Below are 21062 nucleotides of genomic sequence, written 5' to 3' on the forward strand. Positions count from 1 at the left end.
AAGGCAGTGACTGTTGTGCAAACACATGGAGTCGGAGAGGTAGATCTGGGGGGAATCAGTACAGGGAAAAGCCATGTCAGGTGAGCCAGGGACAAGAAGAGTCAGACGGGGGGAAGATGGGGAAGGGGAAGGGGATGGAGAAGACAGGGGAGGAGCCCTTGCCAGTTGTATCTATTTTGATTATGAAGGAACCAGCAAGTTCCTAGGTGGGAAGGGAGGAGGACAGAAGCAGGAGAGGAGTTTTAAGAAGAAAGTCAGAGGTTGAGCAGAGATCATAAGCGCTGGACCTAATTGGGAGAGAAGAGAACTGATGGCAGAGCTGCAGGAGGAGAGAGCTAATCTGTAGGGACGGAAGTAGGGACTGTCCCTGCATTTTCCTCAGTGGGTCTGAGAGGTGGGGGGCCATGGTAGGATTCAGCGAGGTTTCCTGGGTGTAACTGGGGTAGAATCTGGCTATAACCTGTGCTTATTTCCTGACCACCCATTGGTTCTCCTGCAGGAAACAAAAGGTATGAGAATATCCTCAAGGAGGCAAAACAAAGAGTGGAAGGAAAGACTCAGAGAGATGAGGCACTTGGCCACTCAGATGCAATGGCTGCAGAGCCATCCATGGACCATCCTGGCACCATGGTAAGAGAGGCTACTGTTTCCTTTAAGTGCGTCCTGCTGCCCTGGCTACACCTCTCTGCAGCCCCCCTTATTTTGGTCTGTACTGACTCTGAATGCCCCCACCTCCACGGGGCGACTGACGCTGTATCCGGTTTGTGTCACTGCAGCTGCATCGCTGGTAGGTTATCTACCACCACAGTCACTTGCCACGTTGAATGTGCCCACAGTTTGTAACTACTGTAGTTGCATTGGATAACGCTCTTCAGAAAATGTAACAATCTCAATAATACATGCCTGACCCTGCAGCCCATGCTGAGCTGAGTCGTCCCATAGGACTAACTGGGCAAGTAAACATTGCAGGGCTGAGCCCAAAGAAGTGCACAGCCAAGAGAGGGATGAGACAAAGGCGTGAACATTGTGCCTGGTTCTCTAAGTGCCTGGTGCAGCACAGCACTCAGCTTGCTACTGGTGTGTAGCATGTAGAAGCTTATGCAAGGAAGTACCGTATGACAGGCGATCTATGGTAGCTTGGGTGTATTGTATTCAGTGAGCTCAGGCAGTGGCTCTTCCAGGCTGGGAGCAGGCCTTCGTTCCGCTGTGTAGAGAAAGCGCTGATAAACCTTTGGTGCGGTATCAATGTTTTGTAATGGTGATTTAGTTGGTTGCTGATGTGGAGAGGGCTATGTGTCCTACTGAGACCCAGTATTTCTAGGTTTACCTGATCATAGAGAGCTGAACTATTTAAGTCTCCAGTCAAATCTATTCCAGAGTCTAGTTTACGTGTGTTCTTATAACCATGCTCATCATGATAGTGCATGAAGTGATATGACTCACATCTGTCATGTGTGGTTTGTTCTCTTTCTCATCCTCTCCCTGACGGTTTATGTGAAGTTACAAACAACTCTGGGTGGGATTTTCCACTATAACAAATACCCTCTCGTCAGGAGTTCGATTCTCTTAGGTCTCTGTAATGAATTCAGTTGAATTCTTGATTGTATGCCAGGTCCTGGATCTTTCTGTTTTCAATGCATTGCAGTCCATATTCTGTATAGACTCATGGCGATGGCAAAGAGCATTTAAAATAGTTCCCTGGGTGGGAAAACCTACATAAAATTGCATTACATTGTATCATATCACACCTTAAATCTGTACTCCCACACTTAGCTGTATTAGACAGGTGTTCATCCTTCTGCCAGCAGATTTACTACAGTGCAGCCTGTATCAGTGATTGGGTTGGTCCTCCCTTGTAGGGGCCTGTTGCATTTTTCTTTAATGGTGACCATTTAGTGCATTCCAGTCCTCCACCGGGGACAGACAGATGCTTGGAATATTGAAAGTTTCCTGGCTTGTCTGGTAATTGGCCTGTATATTTGCCTGGCTACTCAGTTTTTAATTGTGACTAGCCAGGCAGAAAACCAGGTCATTTACCAGACTGATGTCTTATGCTATCTCCAGGCAAGGTGGCTTGCTGGTAGACTACAGCCAAATGAACATTTATCAATTAGATCAGCCTCACTACATCACTCGGGGGTGTGAAAAAATTCACCCCCCCCCCAAACACCGTAGTTAAGCTGACCTAACCTCTGCTGTAGACATGGCTAAGTTGATGGTAGAGTTCTTCAATATACAGAAGGAAGATTCTTAGGACGGAAGAATCTCATTCACTGTTACAGACTAGGGACCGAATGGCTAGGCAGCAGTTCTGCAGAAAAGGACCTAGGGGTTACAATGGACGAGAAGCTGCATATGAGTCAGCAGCGTGCCCTTGTTGCCAAGAAGGCTAACGGCATTATGGGCTGTATAAGTAGGGGCATTGCCTGCAGATCAAGGGACGTGATCATTCCCCTCTATTCGACATTGGTGAGGTGTCATCTGGAGTACTCTGTCCAGTTTTGGGTCCCACACTAAAAGAAGGATGTGGACAAATTGGAAAGAGTCCAATGGAGGGCAACAAAAATGATTAGGGGGCTGAAGCACACGGCTTATGAGGAGAGGCTGAAGGAACTGGGATTCTTTAGTCTGCAGAAGAGAAGAATGAGGGGGGATTTGATAGCTGCTTTCAACTACCTGAAAGGGGATTCCAAAGAGGATGGATCTAGACTGTTCTCAGTGGTATCAGATGACAGAACAAGGAGCAATGGGTCTCAAGTTAGTATGTGGGGGAGGTTAGGTTGGATATTAGGAAAAACTTTTTCACTCAGAGAGTGGTGAAGCACTGGAATGGATTCCCTAGGGAGGTGGTGGAATCTCCTTCCTTAGAGGTTTGTAAGGTCAGGCTTGACAAAGCCCTGACTGGGATGATTTAGTTGGGAATTGGTCCTGCTTTGAGCAGGGGGTTGGACTAGATGACCTCCTGAGGTCCCTTCCAACCCTGATATTTTATGATTGTGTGATACCTGCTGCTGCTCGAGGAGGCGGATTACCTACATCGACAGAAAAACTATTCCATTGATGTATGAAGTTTCTACGCTACTGCACGGCACCGCTGTTGCACTTGTAGGGAAAATGGTGGGTAGCTACATCCAGATTCAGCAGTGAGACAGGTGTTTGCCTTGTGGAAGGGATGACACCACCAACCCCATCAGAGATCGCACACAATGAGAATGGGGGCCTGCCTTCCAGGAAAAGCTTGTGCTTTCTAGAGGGCTTCTGCTGACCAGCTACTCTTTGCTTTCCCCAGTTTGACACTTGGCTGCAGATGGAAGTGGAGCGGCTGCTCATACAAGAACATGCCCTGGAGCAGCAGAAAGCTATTCTCTCTGATCCCATGGAGGACTCCACCCTCAGCCAGCGTGCTCTCCGAAAACTTGTCAAGTTAGTGATGGCCTGTTGCCAGTTGGCCTGTGGAGGGAGCCTGCATCCACAGAACCATGTGGCAATAGCTCTGCCTGTCAGCAGGGGCCTGTTCCTTTCGGATGCTGCACACTCCTGCGAGTTGCTGAGTGTCGTCGGTTCCCACTGACATTGCTGGGACCTGCGGGTGCTCAGCACCTCACAATGCCAGAGTTTGGAACTCAGGACTGGTTCCGATTCCAGCTCCTGGTGGTCCCTCTGCCGCTCGCTGATTGGAGTGTGTAGCATTCCTTGCAAAAGATTCAACAATTCCATTGTTGACTACAAATGTCTTCCTGGTGTTGCTGGGCTGGTTTTGTCTCCAGGTCTCAGCCCAGCAGAGTCAGTCAAATTTGTTAAAGTCAAATTGCCTTTTGCCAGGTTAATGTATCATTACTGGCAACAGCCAGAGACCATCAAACCAGTTCAGACTGGGTAATAACCATTGCTGCTGATGGGCCATGGAGCAGAAGGCTTCACATGACAAGCTGACCAGACTGGGTATAACAGCAGGAAAATGTTCCACTGCTGAGTTTAGGAACTGGGAATTACACAGATATCAACTGGACAGGACTTAGCCCAAGCAGTTTGGTTATTGGTGGGATCACAGGGGTGCACAGACCAAGTCTTCTCATTACCCCTCCTTGAATGAGACAAAGACATGTCCCCTGATCAGCTACGCCTTGATTCAGGAACATGCTTGTGCTTTTTTCACCTGCCCCTAAGCACGTGCGAAGGGTTATTGGTATGCTTTAGTGCTCTCCGGAATAGTGATGCCTTCCTGAATTGTGGCCCAAGCACCAACGAGGGATGGGCCTGCTTTGGAAGAGCCTCACCTCCTATCTATAGGGGCTGAGTGCTGCATTCTGAGGGCGTTGGCATGGGTGAAACGTGGTTACAGTGCAGAGAAACTTCACTGAAATGTACTGAAGCAATTCTGGCTGACCCAGCATTACATTAATATGCACTAGGGAACTTTTAGTTCACGTCTGCAGGCTCCACACAGGCCTGTTAGCATGCAACACATTGGTGTACTTTAGAAATTGTGTACTGTTGCCCATGTAGACAAGCCGTTAATGACACATCACTGGGAATTTAGACCTGGGGTTAGGCACTTAGGGCTGAATTTTCAAAGCAGTGAATGGTGCTATAACCACAGGACTTGTTCCTCTCTGAAAATGCAGCCCAGCTGAGCAGGAGGCTGTGATTGAAACTGAGCTCTCGTTAACTCTTTCAGAGCTCAGCTGCCTGAATACATCTTGGACTTTGGCTACATCATTCTTGGTGACATCCGAACTCACATTGTCAAAATCACCAACACTAGCCAGTTCCCTGTATCCTTCCATGCAGACAGACGGGCCCTGCATGATACAGGTAATGGGGATGAGATGCTTATGTGGGCTTTAACTAAATGGCAGCAGGAATCAAAGTTGGAACGAACCATCTCAGTCTGATGCAATAGTTCAAAATCTGTTGAATGTGCAGATGTATTATGGGAAATCCCACCTCTTCCCATTAGGGCTTGCTGTTTCTTACGCTCTCCTCCGTCCAGTAACCCACACCCCATCCACCACTCTACCAGCTGCCTTTTTGCCAACTCTTCCTTCAGCTGGAGGGACAGAGAGCAGGTTCCCCTCCCCTCCACCCCTGGTGCAGGGCAGCTCTCAGCTTATGGAAAACAGCATACCAGCACCTAGCCAATGCCCCGCCCACACACCCTGTTGGCGGGGAGAAGTTGGAGTGTGTCTGTGCTCCTTTGATTTTCAGCTGGCCAATGGTCCCATAGGGATCATAGCCAACTGGCATAAATAAAAGCAGCCCCTAAGCCCCCGGCTCCCCCAGGGCTGAGAGTCTCTGAGTGCAGGAGAGAATCTAGACCAGACTATATCAAGTCTGTTCCTGCTCCCTAAGTGATCGATGGAAGCTTTACTGTTGACTTTAATGGGAGCAGGATTGGGCCCTTTATGATCAGTGTCAGTGTTTCTCCAGGGACCAGTCATTAGGGAATTAGATGCTGCTGCAGGCAGCTCCTTCTTTCCTCCCCTTGCTGCAGCTTGGCCTGTGGCCTGGTCTCCCTCCGTGTGATAGCTGGAATGCAGGTTTGCAGCATGAGAGCACACAGACACGCCTCGTTCATGGCAGACTTGAGCACAGCACTTATTTTGTTATTAAACCTGCATTTTAGGCTCGCATGCAAGGCTCTGATTGCTTTGTTCTGTGTATGTACAGTGCCTAGCACAATGAGGTTCTGCTCTGTCACTAGGGGCCCTCACTGCTCCAGTGCTACCAACAGTAAATAATCATCCCCTTTTATAACACTAATGAAAACTTGTTTTCAGTGTTTTGCTTTAAAATTACAGGGTCTACCAGTTCTTAGCCAAGTCCTGTTAGAAAGCAGAGACTGTGCTGGGAGAAAGGTCCTTAAAACCACCTCTGGGGTGTCTGGTAGGGAGCTGCTGATTTGGAATCTCTGCAGAAGAGAGTCAGATTTCAGCAGCTGCAGTAACTTGTACCAAACACTTGGGATGCTGAAGAGCAAAGTGAGGGGGCCTGCCCAGGTACAGGCAGAGCAGATGGGTCTCTCCTGTGCTTCATTATTGTGGGCTGGGGTTTCTGGTGCTTTACTGGCTGAATAGTGACTTGCATTTTCACACTCTGATGTGCAGTGCTTTATATGTAAAGTTGCTCTTTGCATTAACAGGGATCACTCATAACTCAGGAGACTAGCCAGGATGTGTACAAGTGTTCACACTGGCTCAGCTTTGCTGTGTTATAATGAACGTGTATGTGTGTTTCTGCTAAGTACAGAGGTGAAAGTAAGCCAGTACGGGCCGGTATGGAGGACCAGTAAGAAAAGGTGCAGTAGCTACCTGCAAGAAAATGGAGCACTCTCTCCCTCTCTGACTCTGCCTCCTGGCTCCAGCAAAATTGAGGGTCCGGGAGTCCAGCTCCACGAATGTTCAGGGCCTGGTCTCCCCTTTGGCCCCACCTGCTGCCCCCTGCGCCTCTCCTGAGTGTGCCCCGGCCCTCCTTTGCTGCCCCAATGCACCTCCCTGGGTCCCGGTGCAGAGCATCTCCCTGTCCCCTGCAGCTCCATGCTGCCTGCCTGCACTAACTGCCACCACAGGCTCCTAGTGCCCCCCCTCCACAACTGCCAGGGTAGGCTGCCCTTCCCTCTCGGACCCTTTCATTTTCCAGTGGGACCCTCCACCTGTACAGCTGCCCCCCTGCCCGCAGTCACTACTCTTGCCCCACGCTGGGCAAGGGGCAGCCCCAGTGAGGCTACAGTGAGGGGCAGCAGCGGGGAGGAGGCGCACATGTGATGGCAGCCGCCCCCTGCCCGGCATGGCACCCACCACAGGGGAGGCGAGATGGATTCCTGGACCTGAGAGGGGCCCTAGGAGCATGTGCAGTGATGGGGGGGTGAGTGTGCTTCCGGGGGGGAGAGAAGGGGGTCCCTACCCCAGAGCTCGCTGCTGCCAGCAGGGAGAGGGCTTGGGGGAGTCCTCCTCTCTGGCTCCAATCCCAGGACAGCTTGCCTGCATCCCAAACTCATCCCCACCCCTGCCCCACCCCAGAGCCCAAACCCTCAGCCAGAGCCCTCATCCCCCCTGCACTCCAACCTTCTGTCCTAGCCCTGAGCCTCTCCAACATCCCAAAACCCTCATCTCCAGCCCCAGCCAGAGCCCTCATTCCCCCTGCAGCCTAACCCTCTGCCTCAGCCCTGAGTCCCCTCCCACACCCCAAACCCCTCATCCCCAGCCACATCACAAATCCACCCACAGCCTCACCTCATCCCTGCTCCCCCCTCCCTCCACACCCCCTCTTATCCCCAAACTCCCTCCCAGAGCCTGCACCCTGCACCGCTCCTGCACCCCAGTCCCCTGCCCAGCCCAGGGCCTGCAATCCAGACCTCCTCCCCCACTCAAACTCCCTTCCAGAGTCTTGGACAGGTGGGGGGTGGAGTTTGGGGGGGCAGAGTTTGGGCAGGGGCAGGTTCTGGGCACCACCAAAATTTCTACAGACCTGCCACCCCTGCTGGCAAGAGCTGGTGCACCATACTGGGGTGGACCAGCTTCCTGAGGCAGCAATTTAAAGGGCTGGAGCCCAGGGCCCTTTAAATTGCTGCCAGAGCCCCACTGCCAGAGCCATGAGGTAGCGGCTGTGGGACTCGGGTGGTGATTTAAAGGGCCCAGGGCTCCTGCCGCCACTATCGCCCTAGGCCCTTTAAATCACCGCTAGAGCCCCACTGCTGCTACCCCAGGGCTCTGAGGACAATTTAAAGGGCCTGGGCCCTTTAAATAGCCCCCGGAGCCTGCCGGAGCCCTGGGATAGCAGCGGCAGGGCTCTGGTGACTATTGAAAGGGTTCGGGGCTCCTGCTGCCTCTACCACCCCAGGCCCTTTAAATAGCCCCCGGAGCCTGCCCGAGCCTTGGGGTAGCAGTGGCAGGGCTCTGGTGGCTATTGAAAGGGTTCGGGGCTCCTGTTGCCTTTACCACCCCGGCCCCTTTAAATAACCACCGAAGCCCTGCCACTGCTACCCCAGGGCTCCAGCAGCAGGGCTCCAGAGACAATTTAAAGGGCCCTGGAGGGTAGCGGCAGCAGGAGCCCCGGGCTCCATCGGCAATTTAAAGGGCCTGGGGCTCTGCTGCAGAAGCAGGAGCTAGAGCCCCGGGCCCTTTAAATCATCCCATTTAAATTGCCCCCGAACCCCAGGCCTCCCAGCCACCTCTGCAGCTGGACGCTCGGGGTGATTTAAAGAGCTTGGATCTCCCAGCTGCTGCTACCACAGCCCTAACCCCAGGCCCTTTAAATTCTGATTTAAAGGGCCTGGGGATTTAAAGACTCCGCATCTTCCGGTGGAGGCCACGGCCCCCCCTCCGGATTCCGGAGTACCGGCAAGTCCTTTAAGATACTTTCACCCCTGGCTAAGTAGAATCAGAACTGCTGTGCTGTGTCATAGGCCCTAGTGCTTTCAGCAAGTGGAGATTCTCCTTTCCCTCTGGTACCTATGCTTTTGGAGCAAAGGGATCGGCTTTCCGTCACTCCGTCACCAGTAAGTTCTGGAGGGCTGTATTGTGACAGCTGCGAGGCCTAGTTATGCTATGACTCACATGCATCATGCTTTCTGCAGACCTTAGGTTCTAAGTGGCTTGTCATCTGTTGTTCAAGGTTTCAGCGTAGAACTGGACCGTGTGAAAAACCTGCCCTACTGTGAGACAGAAACGTTTGAAGTACGGTTTGATCCCCGCAGTGCCAACTTGCCCTTGGGAGATGTGGAAGTGCTCCTGCCCATCAAGGTAGGAGGTATTCTCCAGCCCCATAGCCTTCACTCTGCATCCCCTGCTGGTAAAGGTTTGAGTCACTCTCTTAGCTCCACTTCCCCAGCCTGTTGCGGTTGAAGTCTGCAGTTAGTTCTCCTCCAGACTTCTCACCGGGGCCTATGTTACGTACTCAGGTTGTGGCTGGCCCGACATTTCTCATCTGCCTTCGTGCCAAGGTGACCATGCCTTCGCTCTGCATCTCCAGCAACAAGCTGGAGTTCTCCTCCGTCCAGTGTGGGCAGTGCCAAGTGGAGACCATCCAGCTCCACAATCAGCTGCAGGTTGCTTGCGAATGGTTCGTCACCAGCAATGAGCACATCAAAAAGGTAAAGCAAAGACAGCCAGTGATGTCCCTGCCTCCTTCCTTTACTGCCGCTCCCCTTTGTGCCCTCAGGCCTCAGTTCCACAGTCCTTACTGCACAGAGTAGCACTTACCTCAGTAGTGACTCAGTGAGTGAGGATTGCAGTTCCAGGACCTACAGCAGAGTACCAGCCTGCTCCAGCCATAGAGTCAGCTTACTAGGCCTTGGGTGCATTTTAAGACCCAACAGGCAAACAGCTGATGACATTTGCCGCTAATGTCAAAGCTGTGAGCCAAGTGGGAATTCCTAGTGCCCTTTCGTGCTCTGTTCTGCAAACAGGAACGTGCTTGATTCCTGAGCCCCATACATCACTCCTCAGACCAGGAGACGCACGGAGCACAAGGCTGCCCAGGGGATTGTGGGAAGAGGGAATGATACTCTGCAGCACCTCTGGTAGTGAAGCAAGGGCCAGCATTGATGAGCTCTGAAGAAAGTCTCATGCAGCCCTCCTCAGCCACGGCTGGTCCCTGCACTAAGGGACTTTGAGAGAGGAGGGAAGAGGAGCAATTGCTCAGCTGGAGATGGTGGAGGAGGTGGGAGAAGGCCTGTTCTCGGCATCCCCTCATCTGTTTTGAAGTTCCCACCCATACTGTTTATTTCTTATAACTGTCAGCAAGAGTAAAGTGGTTTTAGAACCTGGGTAATTGTTTGGAACTTGTCATCTGTTAGCACCTTGTCTCTCTACTAATTCCCTGGCCATCTCCTTCCGTCATTCTTCATCCCCAGCCTGAACTGTAACATGCTTCTGTGTTTCTCATTGGCTAACTGAAACAGTTCTGTTTCTGACTGGCTACTTGGCTGGTCCATGTTCTAGGAAGGCTGGGGCTGTAGCAGCATTTCAGGGTCTGAGTTAATCATTTGGGTTTGGGCAATCAGGTGGATAAACACTTGCCAGCCAGCCTGCGGCGGAAGCTGCATCAGGAATTCAAATCAAAGCCCCCTATCTTTGAGATGATCCCCTCATCTGGAATGCTGGCTCCAGGGGAGCGACTCAATGTGCAGGTCAAGTTTGCGCCAATGGAAGAGGTGAGATTGTCTAGTAATTACCAAAGGAGGGGGAGGCAGTGTGGTGTGGTGGGCTGGTGCCTCTGTTTCCTCCTTTGTGCTCCCTTCAGTAAAGAGCTTTGAGATCTACAGGTGAACAGTACTACCCGAGTGCAAAAACCTGCTATCTTACCACTTCTCTATGACTCCCAGAGCCGTCTATTGGCTATGGCAAATCGGGGTGACTGCTCCGGGCCCTGTGCTTTGTGGACCCTCCTGCTTCAGTGTGCATGTGTCGTGTGGGGTGCCCTAGGCCATCCCGAAGGGGTGGAGTTAGGAGTGCCTGGGGGGCCAGGCTGGCCCGGGGGTGGAGCTAGGGGTCAGCGGTGGGCCTGGCGCCAGCAGCAGGGGTCGGGCCTGCATTCACCAGCGGGAAGTGCACGTTGTGTTTCTTTTTTGTGCTCGGCATCATGAGGCTCAGGCTCAGTCTCCAGCAGCAGCAGTGACCCCAGCTCGCCCTGCCCCGCCGGCTCCCAGTGTCGCTCGCCACCGCACCAACCGCCAGCATCCTAGTGCCGCCAGAACACGCCAGTGCCAGGCTGACCCCAGCCAGTGCCCTCCTGCCCCAGTCCCTTCCCTTTTCTGGGACCTCCCAGCACTGGGGGCCCCCTCACCCCGAGCACAGGTGCAATCCTGTGACTCTTCATCATCCCTCGCCCACCAGCATTGCTGTCCCCTGCACACACCAGATTTCACCTGTTTAAAAATGTTAACGGGGAGGCTGATTTGTCCCGGGCCCCACACCCTGCTCGGAACGGCCCTGATGATCCCCTTCCTGTGGCTTTTATAACTGGGAGAGTTGCCCCATCACTCTGGGAGCAGCCTTTCCACCTTTAACAGCACAGCTCTCCTAGACTCCCCATCAGGGCTGCCTCCTCAGATAACTGTCCCCTGAAGGGGGGAAACCCCAAGGGCCGTCGAGCCTGGTAGCCTGGCTCTGACAGTGGTCAGTGCCACATGCTTCAGAGGAAGGTGTAAGAGCCCCTCAGTGGGCAGATGCAGGCTGATCCCCCCCACGTAGGTCTCACCCTGCTCTGAGGCAGTGCTGCCGGGCATTATGCTCAGGTAATGTGACCCAGCGAGCGAGCTGAGTCAGTCTCCGCACTAGGTGTCATTTGAGCCTTTCTGTTAAGGATACAGCTCATTTCCCCACTAGTTTTGTGTTGTATGTTCACCAAGGGCAAGGATGAAATCACCCAAAACATCATCTTGGCTTTGTTATCCAAGTACCCAGATATAGTGCTGGGTCCTAGAACCACCCGGGGCCTGAATGCAAGTACACTGAGATACGGGCCAAATTCACCAGTGATGTAAGTAGATGGGGGCCGCTTCATTGGCCCCTGGGGCCGTGATCTCGCATAGGCCAGTGGTGCACTTGGGCCCTGTGTGTTCCTGTGGAGCAAGGGACATGAAGGAATCCCACAGGTTTCTCTCTCCCTTCCCAGAGGTTCTACAGCAACCACCTAACAGTGAACATCTCCCAGAGCAGTGACCGGCTGCTGCTACTCGTCTCCGGATACGGTCTGGAGCCACGGCTGGAGTTCACGCCCTCAGTGCTGGAGCTGGGGCCCCTGCTGCCGTATGGTGTGGGGGACGAGGCAGAGGTGGTAGTGAAGAACCCATGCAAGTTCCCCATTGAGTTCTACTCTTTGGAGTTTGACCAGCAGTATCTGACTGAGGAGAGGGTGAGAGGAGAGGGAGCCGTGGCACCCCACTTGTCACTGAAAACCTCTGAATGCTTCAAAGTTCCTGAAGTTCCAGCTCTTTATTAAGCGGGACCAAGCACTAGCGAGAGAGCCCAAAGGGCCAGCAGTTGGGATGCTGGCATCAAGGAGTAGCTGCATTTCATTCCTTGCTTTCCAACTCCCACGGATTATCCCTGTTGGAGTCACTCCCTAGTCCCACGAACTCCTCCTTCCATGTGCCATTCCAAAGAAATGCCCCTTTCCCTCCCCCACTGCCCTGTGGCACCAGTGCCTCCTGGCAGAGCAATTTGGAGCTAGTGGGAGACCTTTCACACTGAATCATAGGGCCAGGGGCAGGCTTCAAGTGAATGGTGTCACAACGAGTCTCAGGTTGACTTTGATCTACCCCTGGGGGCAGGAGGCTGTGTCCAGCCCTAGCAGGCCAGCACCTCATGTTACTCTGTAGCCCCATCCTGCAGATGCAGGCAGCTGTGCTGATGGGCTGCAGAGAGGTTTGTGGCCTGCCCAGTTCAGTTAGAGGGGAGGTCTGTACAACGCATGGCCTTTGTGGGAGAGAGGAGAAGGAAGAGACAATATGAGAGGCCCCTGGGCTCTCTCTGAGGCACCCTGGGGGAGGAGGGAATGGATTCCTGGAAGCCTGTCCTATGTCTGTGGCTTCTCTTCTTTTTGGCCACAGATTTTGCGGACGCTGAAGGGCTACGATTCCCATAACACTCTGCTGCTGCCCTCTCGCATCCCAGGTGAGAAGCTGCCTCCAGAGGTGCTGGAGTATTACAAAGACCAGAAGAGGATTCCAGATGAGCAAGCTAAGGCCAAAATGATGGAAGCAATAGGCCAAGAGAATGGTGAGGACTCTGAACAAAGGGCAGCTTGTTCTAGACTTTCAAGGAACAGAAATGTCCGGCATTGACCTTAGCTGTGTCTAGGATTTTTCCCAAGGCTAAATGTAAGTGCAGACACTGGTGGAGGAAATCCAGGTATCTGCATGTGTCACGGGGTGGTTACCCACTCCTGCCCTTCGGGGCTTAAAACAGCCCAGGAGAGGGCTGTTGCTGGGTCAAGAAGCCTGGGCTGATTGGGGGAAAGCAGGATCAACTGTGGCCAGGTCCCAATCAGGCCCAGCTGGCCCCTATAAGACGCAGTAAGCCAGAAGCCCACTCAGTCTTCCTCTGCCTGTAGAGGGAGATGGACCTGGCTGCATGGAGCTAGAGACAGGGTACCTGAGTGAAGCAGGGCTGGGGAAAGGCAGAGGTGCTGGGGAGCTCCAGCCTGGAAAGCCCCAGGCTGTGGCCTAGCAGAAGGCCAAGGGGTACTGGGGGTTGCAGAGGGCAGCCCAGAGGTAGGCCAAGGCAGCAGGTCCAGACCCCTTTGCCGATGATGAGTGACTGATAGTGCAGTCTGCCCCAGTGAATGGGGGGCTAGATGAAGACTGGGCAGTAGCCAAAACTGAGGCAAAGTGGGGATAGTGGGTTGGGGGTTCCCCAGAGAGTGAAGACCTAGATTGGTGGGGTACTGCTGGGCGCAGCACCCCAGCTAAAGGGGCACTGGGGTCCAGGGAGGGACACAGGGCCAGAGGACAGGTGGATCATTGGCCTGCAGAGGGCGCTCCTGGCTAGCAGTGAGCTAGTTCCGGAGGACAACCAGCAGGAGGCGCCGCAGGGGTGAGTCCGCACATCTACAGCATGGAAACACTGTACTAGCTGGCTTTCTGCAGCAGCCAGTCCTTCCCCCACTGAGCACTGTACGTACTGGTCCCAGTTCTGCTCTGACCTACACTGGTGGGTCTCTGTGGACTCTGATTTACCCGCTGTGAGAGGAGCTGTAGGCCCCATGCTCAGTGTACATCTCCACTGATGTCACTCCCCCTTTGTACTGCAGTGTGACGGACTGAGAGCAGAATCCAGCCCTTTAGACTCCTGTGTAGTGCTGGAGCCAGAGCCCAAATGATGGGATTTCATGGGTTCTTTTCATGCCCACCCAGATCTACCTCTTCCCACCCATTGTTACCTTAAATAATAGATTTGTCCATTCAAAGGCCAGGAGAGGCCATTGTGATCATTTAGTCTGACCGCTTGTACAAGAGACTCCTCCACATCATGCCTAGGTAGCAGAGGGTCACAGGAGTGATGGCCAGTGGATCTGTGAGGCAGTGATTTCACTGGCCCCAACCTGGCCCACTCTGCCCTGCCACTCCAAGCTCCACTGTGCACAGAAACAGGAGGATCCACTGAGTGAGCTCCCAAAATCCTGCCTTCGCCTCACTCTGCAGAACCATATCCATCCTACTGCACCCATCCATGCCCCTCCCGCTGTGGAGGAAGAGCCCTGCCCCGCAATAGTTCCAAGAACATGACAGGACACAACACGTCTCTCAACAGAGACTTACCTGAACCATGTGCAGTTACAGATAATGAGTCACTACTGCACTGCAAGGGCGTGAGAGGTCCAGGCCAGCAGGCTTTAGCAATCTAGCGCATGTATTTCCCCACTGTGTTCACACCGTGAAGGGCACCGCTTTTCAGTTCAGCTGGTGGTTCATTGCTCTGTGTGCACCAAATTCCTCTTGTCTGTTAACAGGAGTTAGTTATAAAAATAGAAGATGCTGATAAGCACAGCTGAGGTCAGATTTCTGAGCATGCTCACCTACACCTGGCGGCTGTTTTACTTGCTGATTTGCTCTACATGATTGGACAGTGAAGCTTTCTAGGCAATAAATCAAACTCTAACGTATACAAAAATCAAAGCCATGCAGTTTTGAAAGCTTGGTGTGGATATGTTTGCAAATGATCTAATTCACTGTTATTCCTGGGACTGTATTATTTATTACTTGTGAATACTTGGACAACTGATGGGTCTGAATGGAAATGTCCACAGACCTATGGCTTGGTCTGCATAGCAGCATTAGATCGACCTAAAGCAGCTTCTGGGGACCTAACTATGTCAGCATACACACTACAGCCTTGCTCCTTCCCATGTAAGTGCCCTGCTACACCGACATCATAACTCCACCTCCACGAGAGGCGTGGGGCTTATGTCGGAGTAGTTAGGGCAATGCAATGTCCCTGTGGACGCTGCGGGTTTCTTACATCGCCTGTTGGCATTCATTGTCAACTTCACAGCTCCGTGCTACAGCCATGAAATAAACAGGAAAGCTGGGGGTGAGGGAGGGCTCCAGCTACAGTCCAGCTTCCCCCAGGCTCCCTGCCAGGGTGCACCCACCATGCTCCAAGCCGAGCTGCCCCCCGGGGTCCTGGCTTCCCCCTCCCCATGAGGAGTCTGGCTGGACTGAGGCTCCCCATTCCCTGCCAGGAACCCAGGGCTGCTCCCACCCTGCTCTCTACTCCATGCCCCTTGCAGGGAGTGCGGCAGTGGGAAGTGAAGAGCTGGGAGCCTCAGGGCAGCAGCTGGGCTCCCGAGCAGGGATCTGAGAGCCCTGGGAGCAGCCCAGCTTCCGGGGGGAGCTGTGCAAGAGAGCCCAGGCTCACAATGCCCTTCTTAAGTGGCTGGAAGCGCTTCTGGTGAGGACGTGCACCACCGACAGAAGGGCAGTGTGACCATGAACCACCCCAGTAATTACTCCAGACATGCGCAATGAACATTTGACCAAAAATTCCTGCTGCAAGGGCTGTTATTTGCTTTCATCATTTTGTACAAGCTGCTCTCCAGCTGTGAAAGTTTCAGTCACCTGATACTAAGACAGAAATCATATTATGTGATTGACCCCAGAGAGTCCCTAGTCAAAGAGAGTGGTTTGAGGAAAAGCCATGAGGTGAAATTCCCCCAGGGGCAGTGGGCTGCATGTGGCTTAGGCATCGCCTGAACCTAGCTTGTACAGCAAGGCAATAATGAATGTCAAACAGTGAATAGCCAAGTACCTTGTCTTCCTGCACTCAATCTCTCCTCCCTTCCCTCTTCTTCCTCCCCCCTTCCCCCCCGAGTAGATGATGAAGAGAACCGCTCTCTCTCTGAGTGCAGAATGAAGCAAAACCCTTCTGGGACCACGCGCACTGCCTCCACTGGTATCACCATCTTTCCCTCCATCTCCGTTTTTGAGGAAAGCCGTTCTCACAAGGTGGAGTCTAAATTCGAGCAGGAGGAAGAGGAGGAGAAGGAGGAAGGTGCTGAAAAAGGACAGGGGCTAGGTAACCATGCCCAGCTCTCCAGCAGTTCACTATCCATCACGGTGGGAATGGCCCAGAGAGGATTCGTGTATTTCCTCAATCATTTCACTGCAGACTTGGCCTCCTAAGCTGCTCACGTCTGTCACCTTCTGAAAGTCATCAGGCCTCAAAATCTCTCCTCCACATCATGCCTATGTTGCCGGATTGGAGGGTCACTGGGGTGATGGCCAGTGGATCGATGGGGCAATGGTTTTACTGGCCTCAGCCTGGCCCACTCTGCCCTGCCACTCCAAGCTCCAGTGTTCACAAAACCAGTAGGATCTCCTGAGTGAGCTCCCCAAATCCTGCGTTCCCCTCACTCCACAGAACCACATCCATCCTACTGCACCCAGGCTCCTCCCTGGCTGTGGAGGCAGCGAGGGATTTTTTTCTCTGGTTGTGCAAAATTCGCTCCTGTAGCATAACGTGGTCTGTAACATAGTCTGGGATCCTTTCCTTTCCCTGTACAAGGTCCCCAGACTCTCAGATGGACCCCTCATGATCCTTCCATTTGCTTCCATGTTAACTTCCTTCTCCTTAGTGTACATTTCCACTGACTCTGGAGGGCTGTCTGAAACTCCTGCATCACTCCCTCATTTCACCACTTCTCTGTTGACCAGAAAGGTCACTACTGAGGCAGGGGAGGTGCTTTTCCCCTGCCAATGCCTGGCTTCACTGTCATTCTCAGCTCTGGACACTTGGAGACTGAGACCACCCCCAGGATTTGAGTGTGGGTCTCCTGCATAGCAGTACAGAGCATTCCAGCAAGGGCAGCGCTGTCACTGTCATATGTGTGGCAGCTGCTTACAGTGTCAGGAGCTGAGGTGTGCGGCACTCAGTGGGCTGGTAAGGGGAGAAGCTGGGAGCTGTAAAGAAGCAAATGATTGTTTGCAAACACTGCAGTCAATTCATAGAAAGGCCATGAAAATAATCTTCACAGTCAAATCTCCCTGTGTTGTGTTTTCTTAACCATTTGACTGAGCAGAAGAGGAGAACAGCTCTGCTGGAGATCATTAAACTGCAGAGGATACCTGCAGGGCTCAGCAGTCTCACTCCCCTAGCAAATGATTTGCTTGGTCCACACGTTCAGTCCCCAGAGCTATGACTGCATTAAATGTCTGTTGCTATGTGCCTGGTAATTATACTTCATACCCCCTGGGATCAAGCCCACAGGTGCTGCCAGGCAGGTCGTGTGATGTCATTTCCTGGGGTGCTGGTGGAGAGTGGGGCGTGCATTGGGGTGCGACAGACTGGCTGTTCATTTAGCTTCTTTATGGCCGGCAGACTGGCTGTTTGTTCCCCGCTGTCACCCTGTTCACTTACCTTCCAGCAGCTGGGATGCTTACAGCAGTGAGACGATGTTCTGAGAGGACATCAGGGAGCGCCCAGGAATGTCTGAGCACCCTTAGCTGAAGGCAGGATTGAGGCCTTGTTGTCTCCACTTGGCGAGTGTCCTTTTCCTGAGGACTTTCCCAAAGCGCTGAGTGCACTGTCAGGGAATGGGGAAGGATTCTCTGAGACACTGGCATCTGAAAGAGTCATCTGACCCCTTGTTTCTCTGTGGTAGAGTGTCAGCAAAGCATTGATGGCAGCTGCAAAGAGGCTGTTGGAGAACTAGACAACAACCCCGTCTCCAGAGCCATCGCACGCCACCTTGGCATCGATATCTCTCCAGAAGGTCGTGCAGCCAAGAACCGCAGAGGCATTGTCATCATAGTCCATGGTGCTCCTCTTACAGGTGCAGAGACTGTTCTCTTCTGGCTGGGAGGATGGTGTGGGAGGAAGGGAAAGGCAGGAAAAAATGATCTCAGTTAATCCAAAAGAATTTGTCATTGCTGGAGCGTCTTCACCACGTGGCCTGGAGCTGGGTAGGAGACTAAGATCCAAACTGGTGGTAGCTGGGCCTGAGATGGAGAAAATAGAAGTCCCACTCTGAGACAGGGGGCCTGAGTCTCCCCTCAGTTACCCCATCTGACATTAACATAACACCATTCGCATCGATGGAGTTAGTTCTGATTACACCAATATATGTGGGAGGAGAATTTGTTTGGCAGACACTAGACCGCAGTGGAGCAGACATGGCAGCTCCAAACCCTAGAAGTGGAGGGCCCCATCTTTGGGGAAGGGAGTTGGGGAGGATTATGTCTGAGTGCACTTTGAATTTTCCTTTCAGAAAACAAACAAACAAACACCCTTTGCCCCAATTTGTATCAGGACCAGCTTGGTGAGAACAAACTACACCCCATCTAGTGGGAAAGACATCTCAGGGCAGCTGGTCTGAAGAGAGGTGTAAATGGTGACGCACGGATTTGGCATTCCATGGGTGTGCAAAACGGGTCACTGACATGGGGGAAGAAGCTAGGTGTGTACAAGAAAAGCGGCTAGTGGAAGGCTAGAGATAAAGCCTCCCCTGGTGCTTTGTGTAATGCTCTAAGGGACATCATTTTCCCAGACCTTCCCATCTTCCATAGCCTTATGTGTAAGTTGCACTAGTTCTTCGAGTGCTTGCACGTGTCCATTCTGATTTGGGTAGGTGCATGCCCGAGCATAGCTGCCAGGAATATTTTCCCCAGTGGTATCCGTCGGGCTGGCTCTAGTGCCCGCTGGTGCTGCATGCTCATAGTGCCGTTATGAGGGGCCTGCTGAGCCCATGCTCCTCAGTTCCTTCTTATTGCTTGTGATGGCTATTGAAACTCCCCTCTCCCTTGGCAAAACATTATCGTGGTTTTCTCTTCATCTAGTTGTAAATAGTCGTAATGAGTTAGATTAATTTTAGTAAGTTTTAGCGTGTTATAGTAAGACACTTCTCCACGTTTGGAAAGGAGGTCCCACCCTCCTCTGGCCCTGGTATTGAGGCATGCCTCAGTCACTGTGGTTCAAGGCGTGCTCTGCCTGTGACCCACACTTGAGCTGCCCCGAGTACTTCGGGGAGGGCCATAGGCCAGACTGCTGCCAAATCTGTCAGGAGTTTAAACCCCACATGCAAAAGGACCAGGCAGCGAGACTCAAATGGAGGCAGTGCTAAGACTGGCCTCAGAGCTGAGATCCAACTTGGCATGGAGCACATCTGCTCTGGTGCATAATGCACCTCTGGCTGATATAGTAGAGGCATCATAGACACCATGAAAAGAGCCATTCGCCGGCACCAGAGGGAAGCACGAAAGGAGAACAAGATAGAGCAAGCCCTGGGGCCGGCCACTCTCCCTCTCTGGCACGGCAACAACCACTGCTCCCAACAGCGACACTGGTACCGCAAGCCCCGCAAAGGGAGCAACACCACCTGCAGCACCATGCTGACCAATTTGCAGTTCCTTCCACGCTGGCGGAGAGACACTTGTTGACTCTGCCAATACCAGGATCACCTGGAAGCCAAGATGCAGCACCTCCGGCACCACCCGGTGGCATGGATGTCTCCACTAGTTCCAGACCAGTGCTGAGACCACTTTCCAGGGGCAAGCCTATCCCAATTGCTTCATCTGCGACATCGCTGCAGCACTGTTCCCCAGCACCAGGGGGATCGGCACCACCATGGTCTCCCTGCTCCTCGTCGTTCCTGGTCCTCTTCAAGGTCGGACTTGGGACCTTGTTCCATGCACCGACAGGACTGTCGGCGCTACGGACTCTACTCCCCGTGCCCATTGGTGACCCTGGGAGCTCCAGGTGCAATGTTGTCACAGAGTGCCTGGCCCCTGGGTCCATGGGGATCGATTCCCATGCAGTGGTCTTTCTGGAACCCTGGGGGTTCCCCCTGAGTCAAAGTTCTAGCTCATGGTGCTCCTACTCAGTCATCTAAGAGAGTAGGGCACCACTGGTGCTGCACCGAGGGACCCCGGAAGCATCAGCTGGTACACATGCAGAGGGCCGGCCCCGGTACCAAGCTGGTCACTGGACTCAGCACACAACCCAATACTGAACCTGGAGCACAATCTGGTACCAAAGTCAGTGCCAATCAGCAGGCACAGGTTCCCCAGGCAGAGGAAGAGCTGGAGGTGGGGACAGCTTTTCATGCCCTTTCCTCCTCTTCTTCACCAGAGGAAGAAGTGGTGTCAAAGGGGTTGTCTCCTTCTCAGGACGATTTAAGGGCTGAAGTGGGTGGCCTCCAATCTGGGCTTACAGGCAAAGGCCATCAAGTAACCATTCCAAGGCTTCTTGGACTTCCTGGCAGCAACAACACCTGCAAGAGTCACCCTTCCACTGCATGAGGCAATTATGAAACCCATCAAGGTCCTCTGGCAGACCCCAGCCTCCCTCCCACCCACTGCAAAGAGAACTGAGCAGAAATACTTTGTGCCTGCCCAGGGCTCTGAATTTATTTTCTCCCCCTCCCCCTGGGTCACCCATCGTAGCAGCCACGAATGAGAGGGATCATCAGGGCCAGACGGGACATACATCAAGGGCAAAAGACCCCCAAAAGTTGGACCTGCTTGGGAGGAAAGCATATTCAACGTGAGGTCTTCAACTTCGCATAACAAACCAGCAGGCTCTGCTGGGTCACTGTGATTTTAATATGTGGGAGACTATGAACAGATTTAAAGACAAACTCCCACAGAACAATCAGCAGGAGTTCTTGTGGATGAGGGCAAGTCAGTTGTTGGAGTATCTCTGCAAGCAAGCCTGGATGCGGCTGATTCTGCGGCTCAGGAGCTCATGCTTACAGACATCCTGGCTCCTGCAGGAGGTTCAGCAGACTTTGCAGGACTTGCCCTTTGAAAGCCCTTTGCTCTTTTCAGAGCAAACTGATGCAAGACTCCACAGCTTTAAATACTGGAGGCTTCACTACAACTCGTCTTGGACTACCTCCTATCTCTGAAGGAGCAGGGCCTTGCCCTCTCCTCAGTCAAGGTCCATCTGGCAGCCATCTCAGCATTCCACCTGACAATAGGTGAGTCTCAGGGCCACCCAGAGGGGGGAGCAAGTGGGGCAATTTGCCCCAGGCCCCTCAGGGGCCCCCACAAGAGTTTTTTGGGGCCCCTGGAGTGGGGTCCTTCACTTGTTCCAGGGGCCCCAGAAAACTCTCGCGGGCCC

At 53.0% G+C, this 21062-nt stretch overlaps 1 protein-coding gene across 2 annotated transcripts in view; it reads left to right on the plus strand.

Annotated features, from left to right (window-relative positions):
* HYDIN (HYDIN axonemal central pair apparatus protein) overlaps positions 1 to 21062 on the plus strand; it is a 401019-nt gene that overhangs the window by 267277 nt on the left and 112680 nt on the right. For both annotated transcript variants that reach the window (XM_032795387.2, XM_032795390.2), the window contains 10 exons: positions 500 to 630; positions 3290 to 3423; positions 4679 to 4815; positions 8614 to 8741; positions 8900 to 9091; positions 10004 to 10153; positions 11617 to 11856; positions 12554 to 12722; positions 15819 to 16019; positions 17605 to 17775. In XM_032795387.2, coding sequence (XP_032651278.1) covers positions 500 to 630; positions 3290 to 3423; positions 4679 to 4815; positions 8614 to 8741; positions 8900 to 9091; positions 10004 to 10153; positions 11617 to 11856; positions 12554 to 12722; positions 15819 to 16019; positions 17605 to 17775 — 1653 coding nt within the window. The remainder of the gene's footprint in view (positions 1 to 499; positions 631 to 3289; positions 3424 to 4678; positions 4816 to 8613; positions 8742 to 8899; positions 9092 to 10003; positions 10154 to 11616; positions 11857 to 12553; positions 12723 to 15818; positions 16020 to 17604; positions 17776 to 21062) is intronic.

The sequence above is a fragment of the Chelonoidis abingdonii genome, chromosome 19 (assembly GCF_003597395.2).
Source record: "Chelonoidis abingdonii isolate Lonesome George chromosome 19, CheloAbing_2.0, whole genome shotgun sequence".
NCBI classification, from domain to species: Eukaryota; Metazoa; Chordata; order Testudines; family Testudinidae; genus Chelonoidis; species Chelonoidis abingdonii.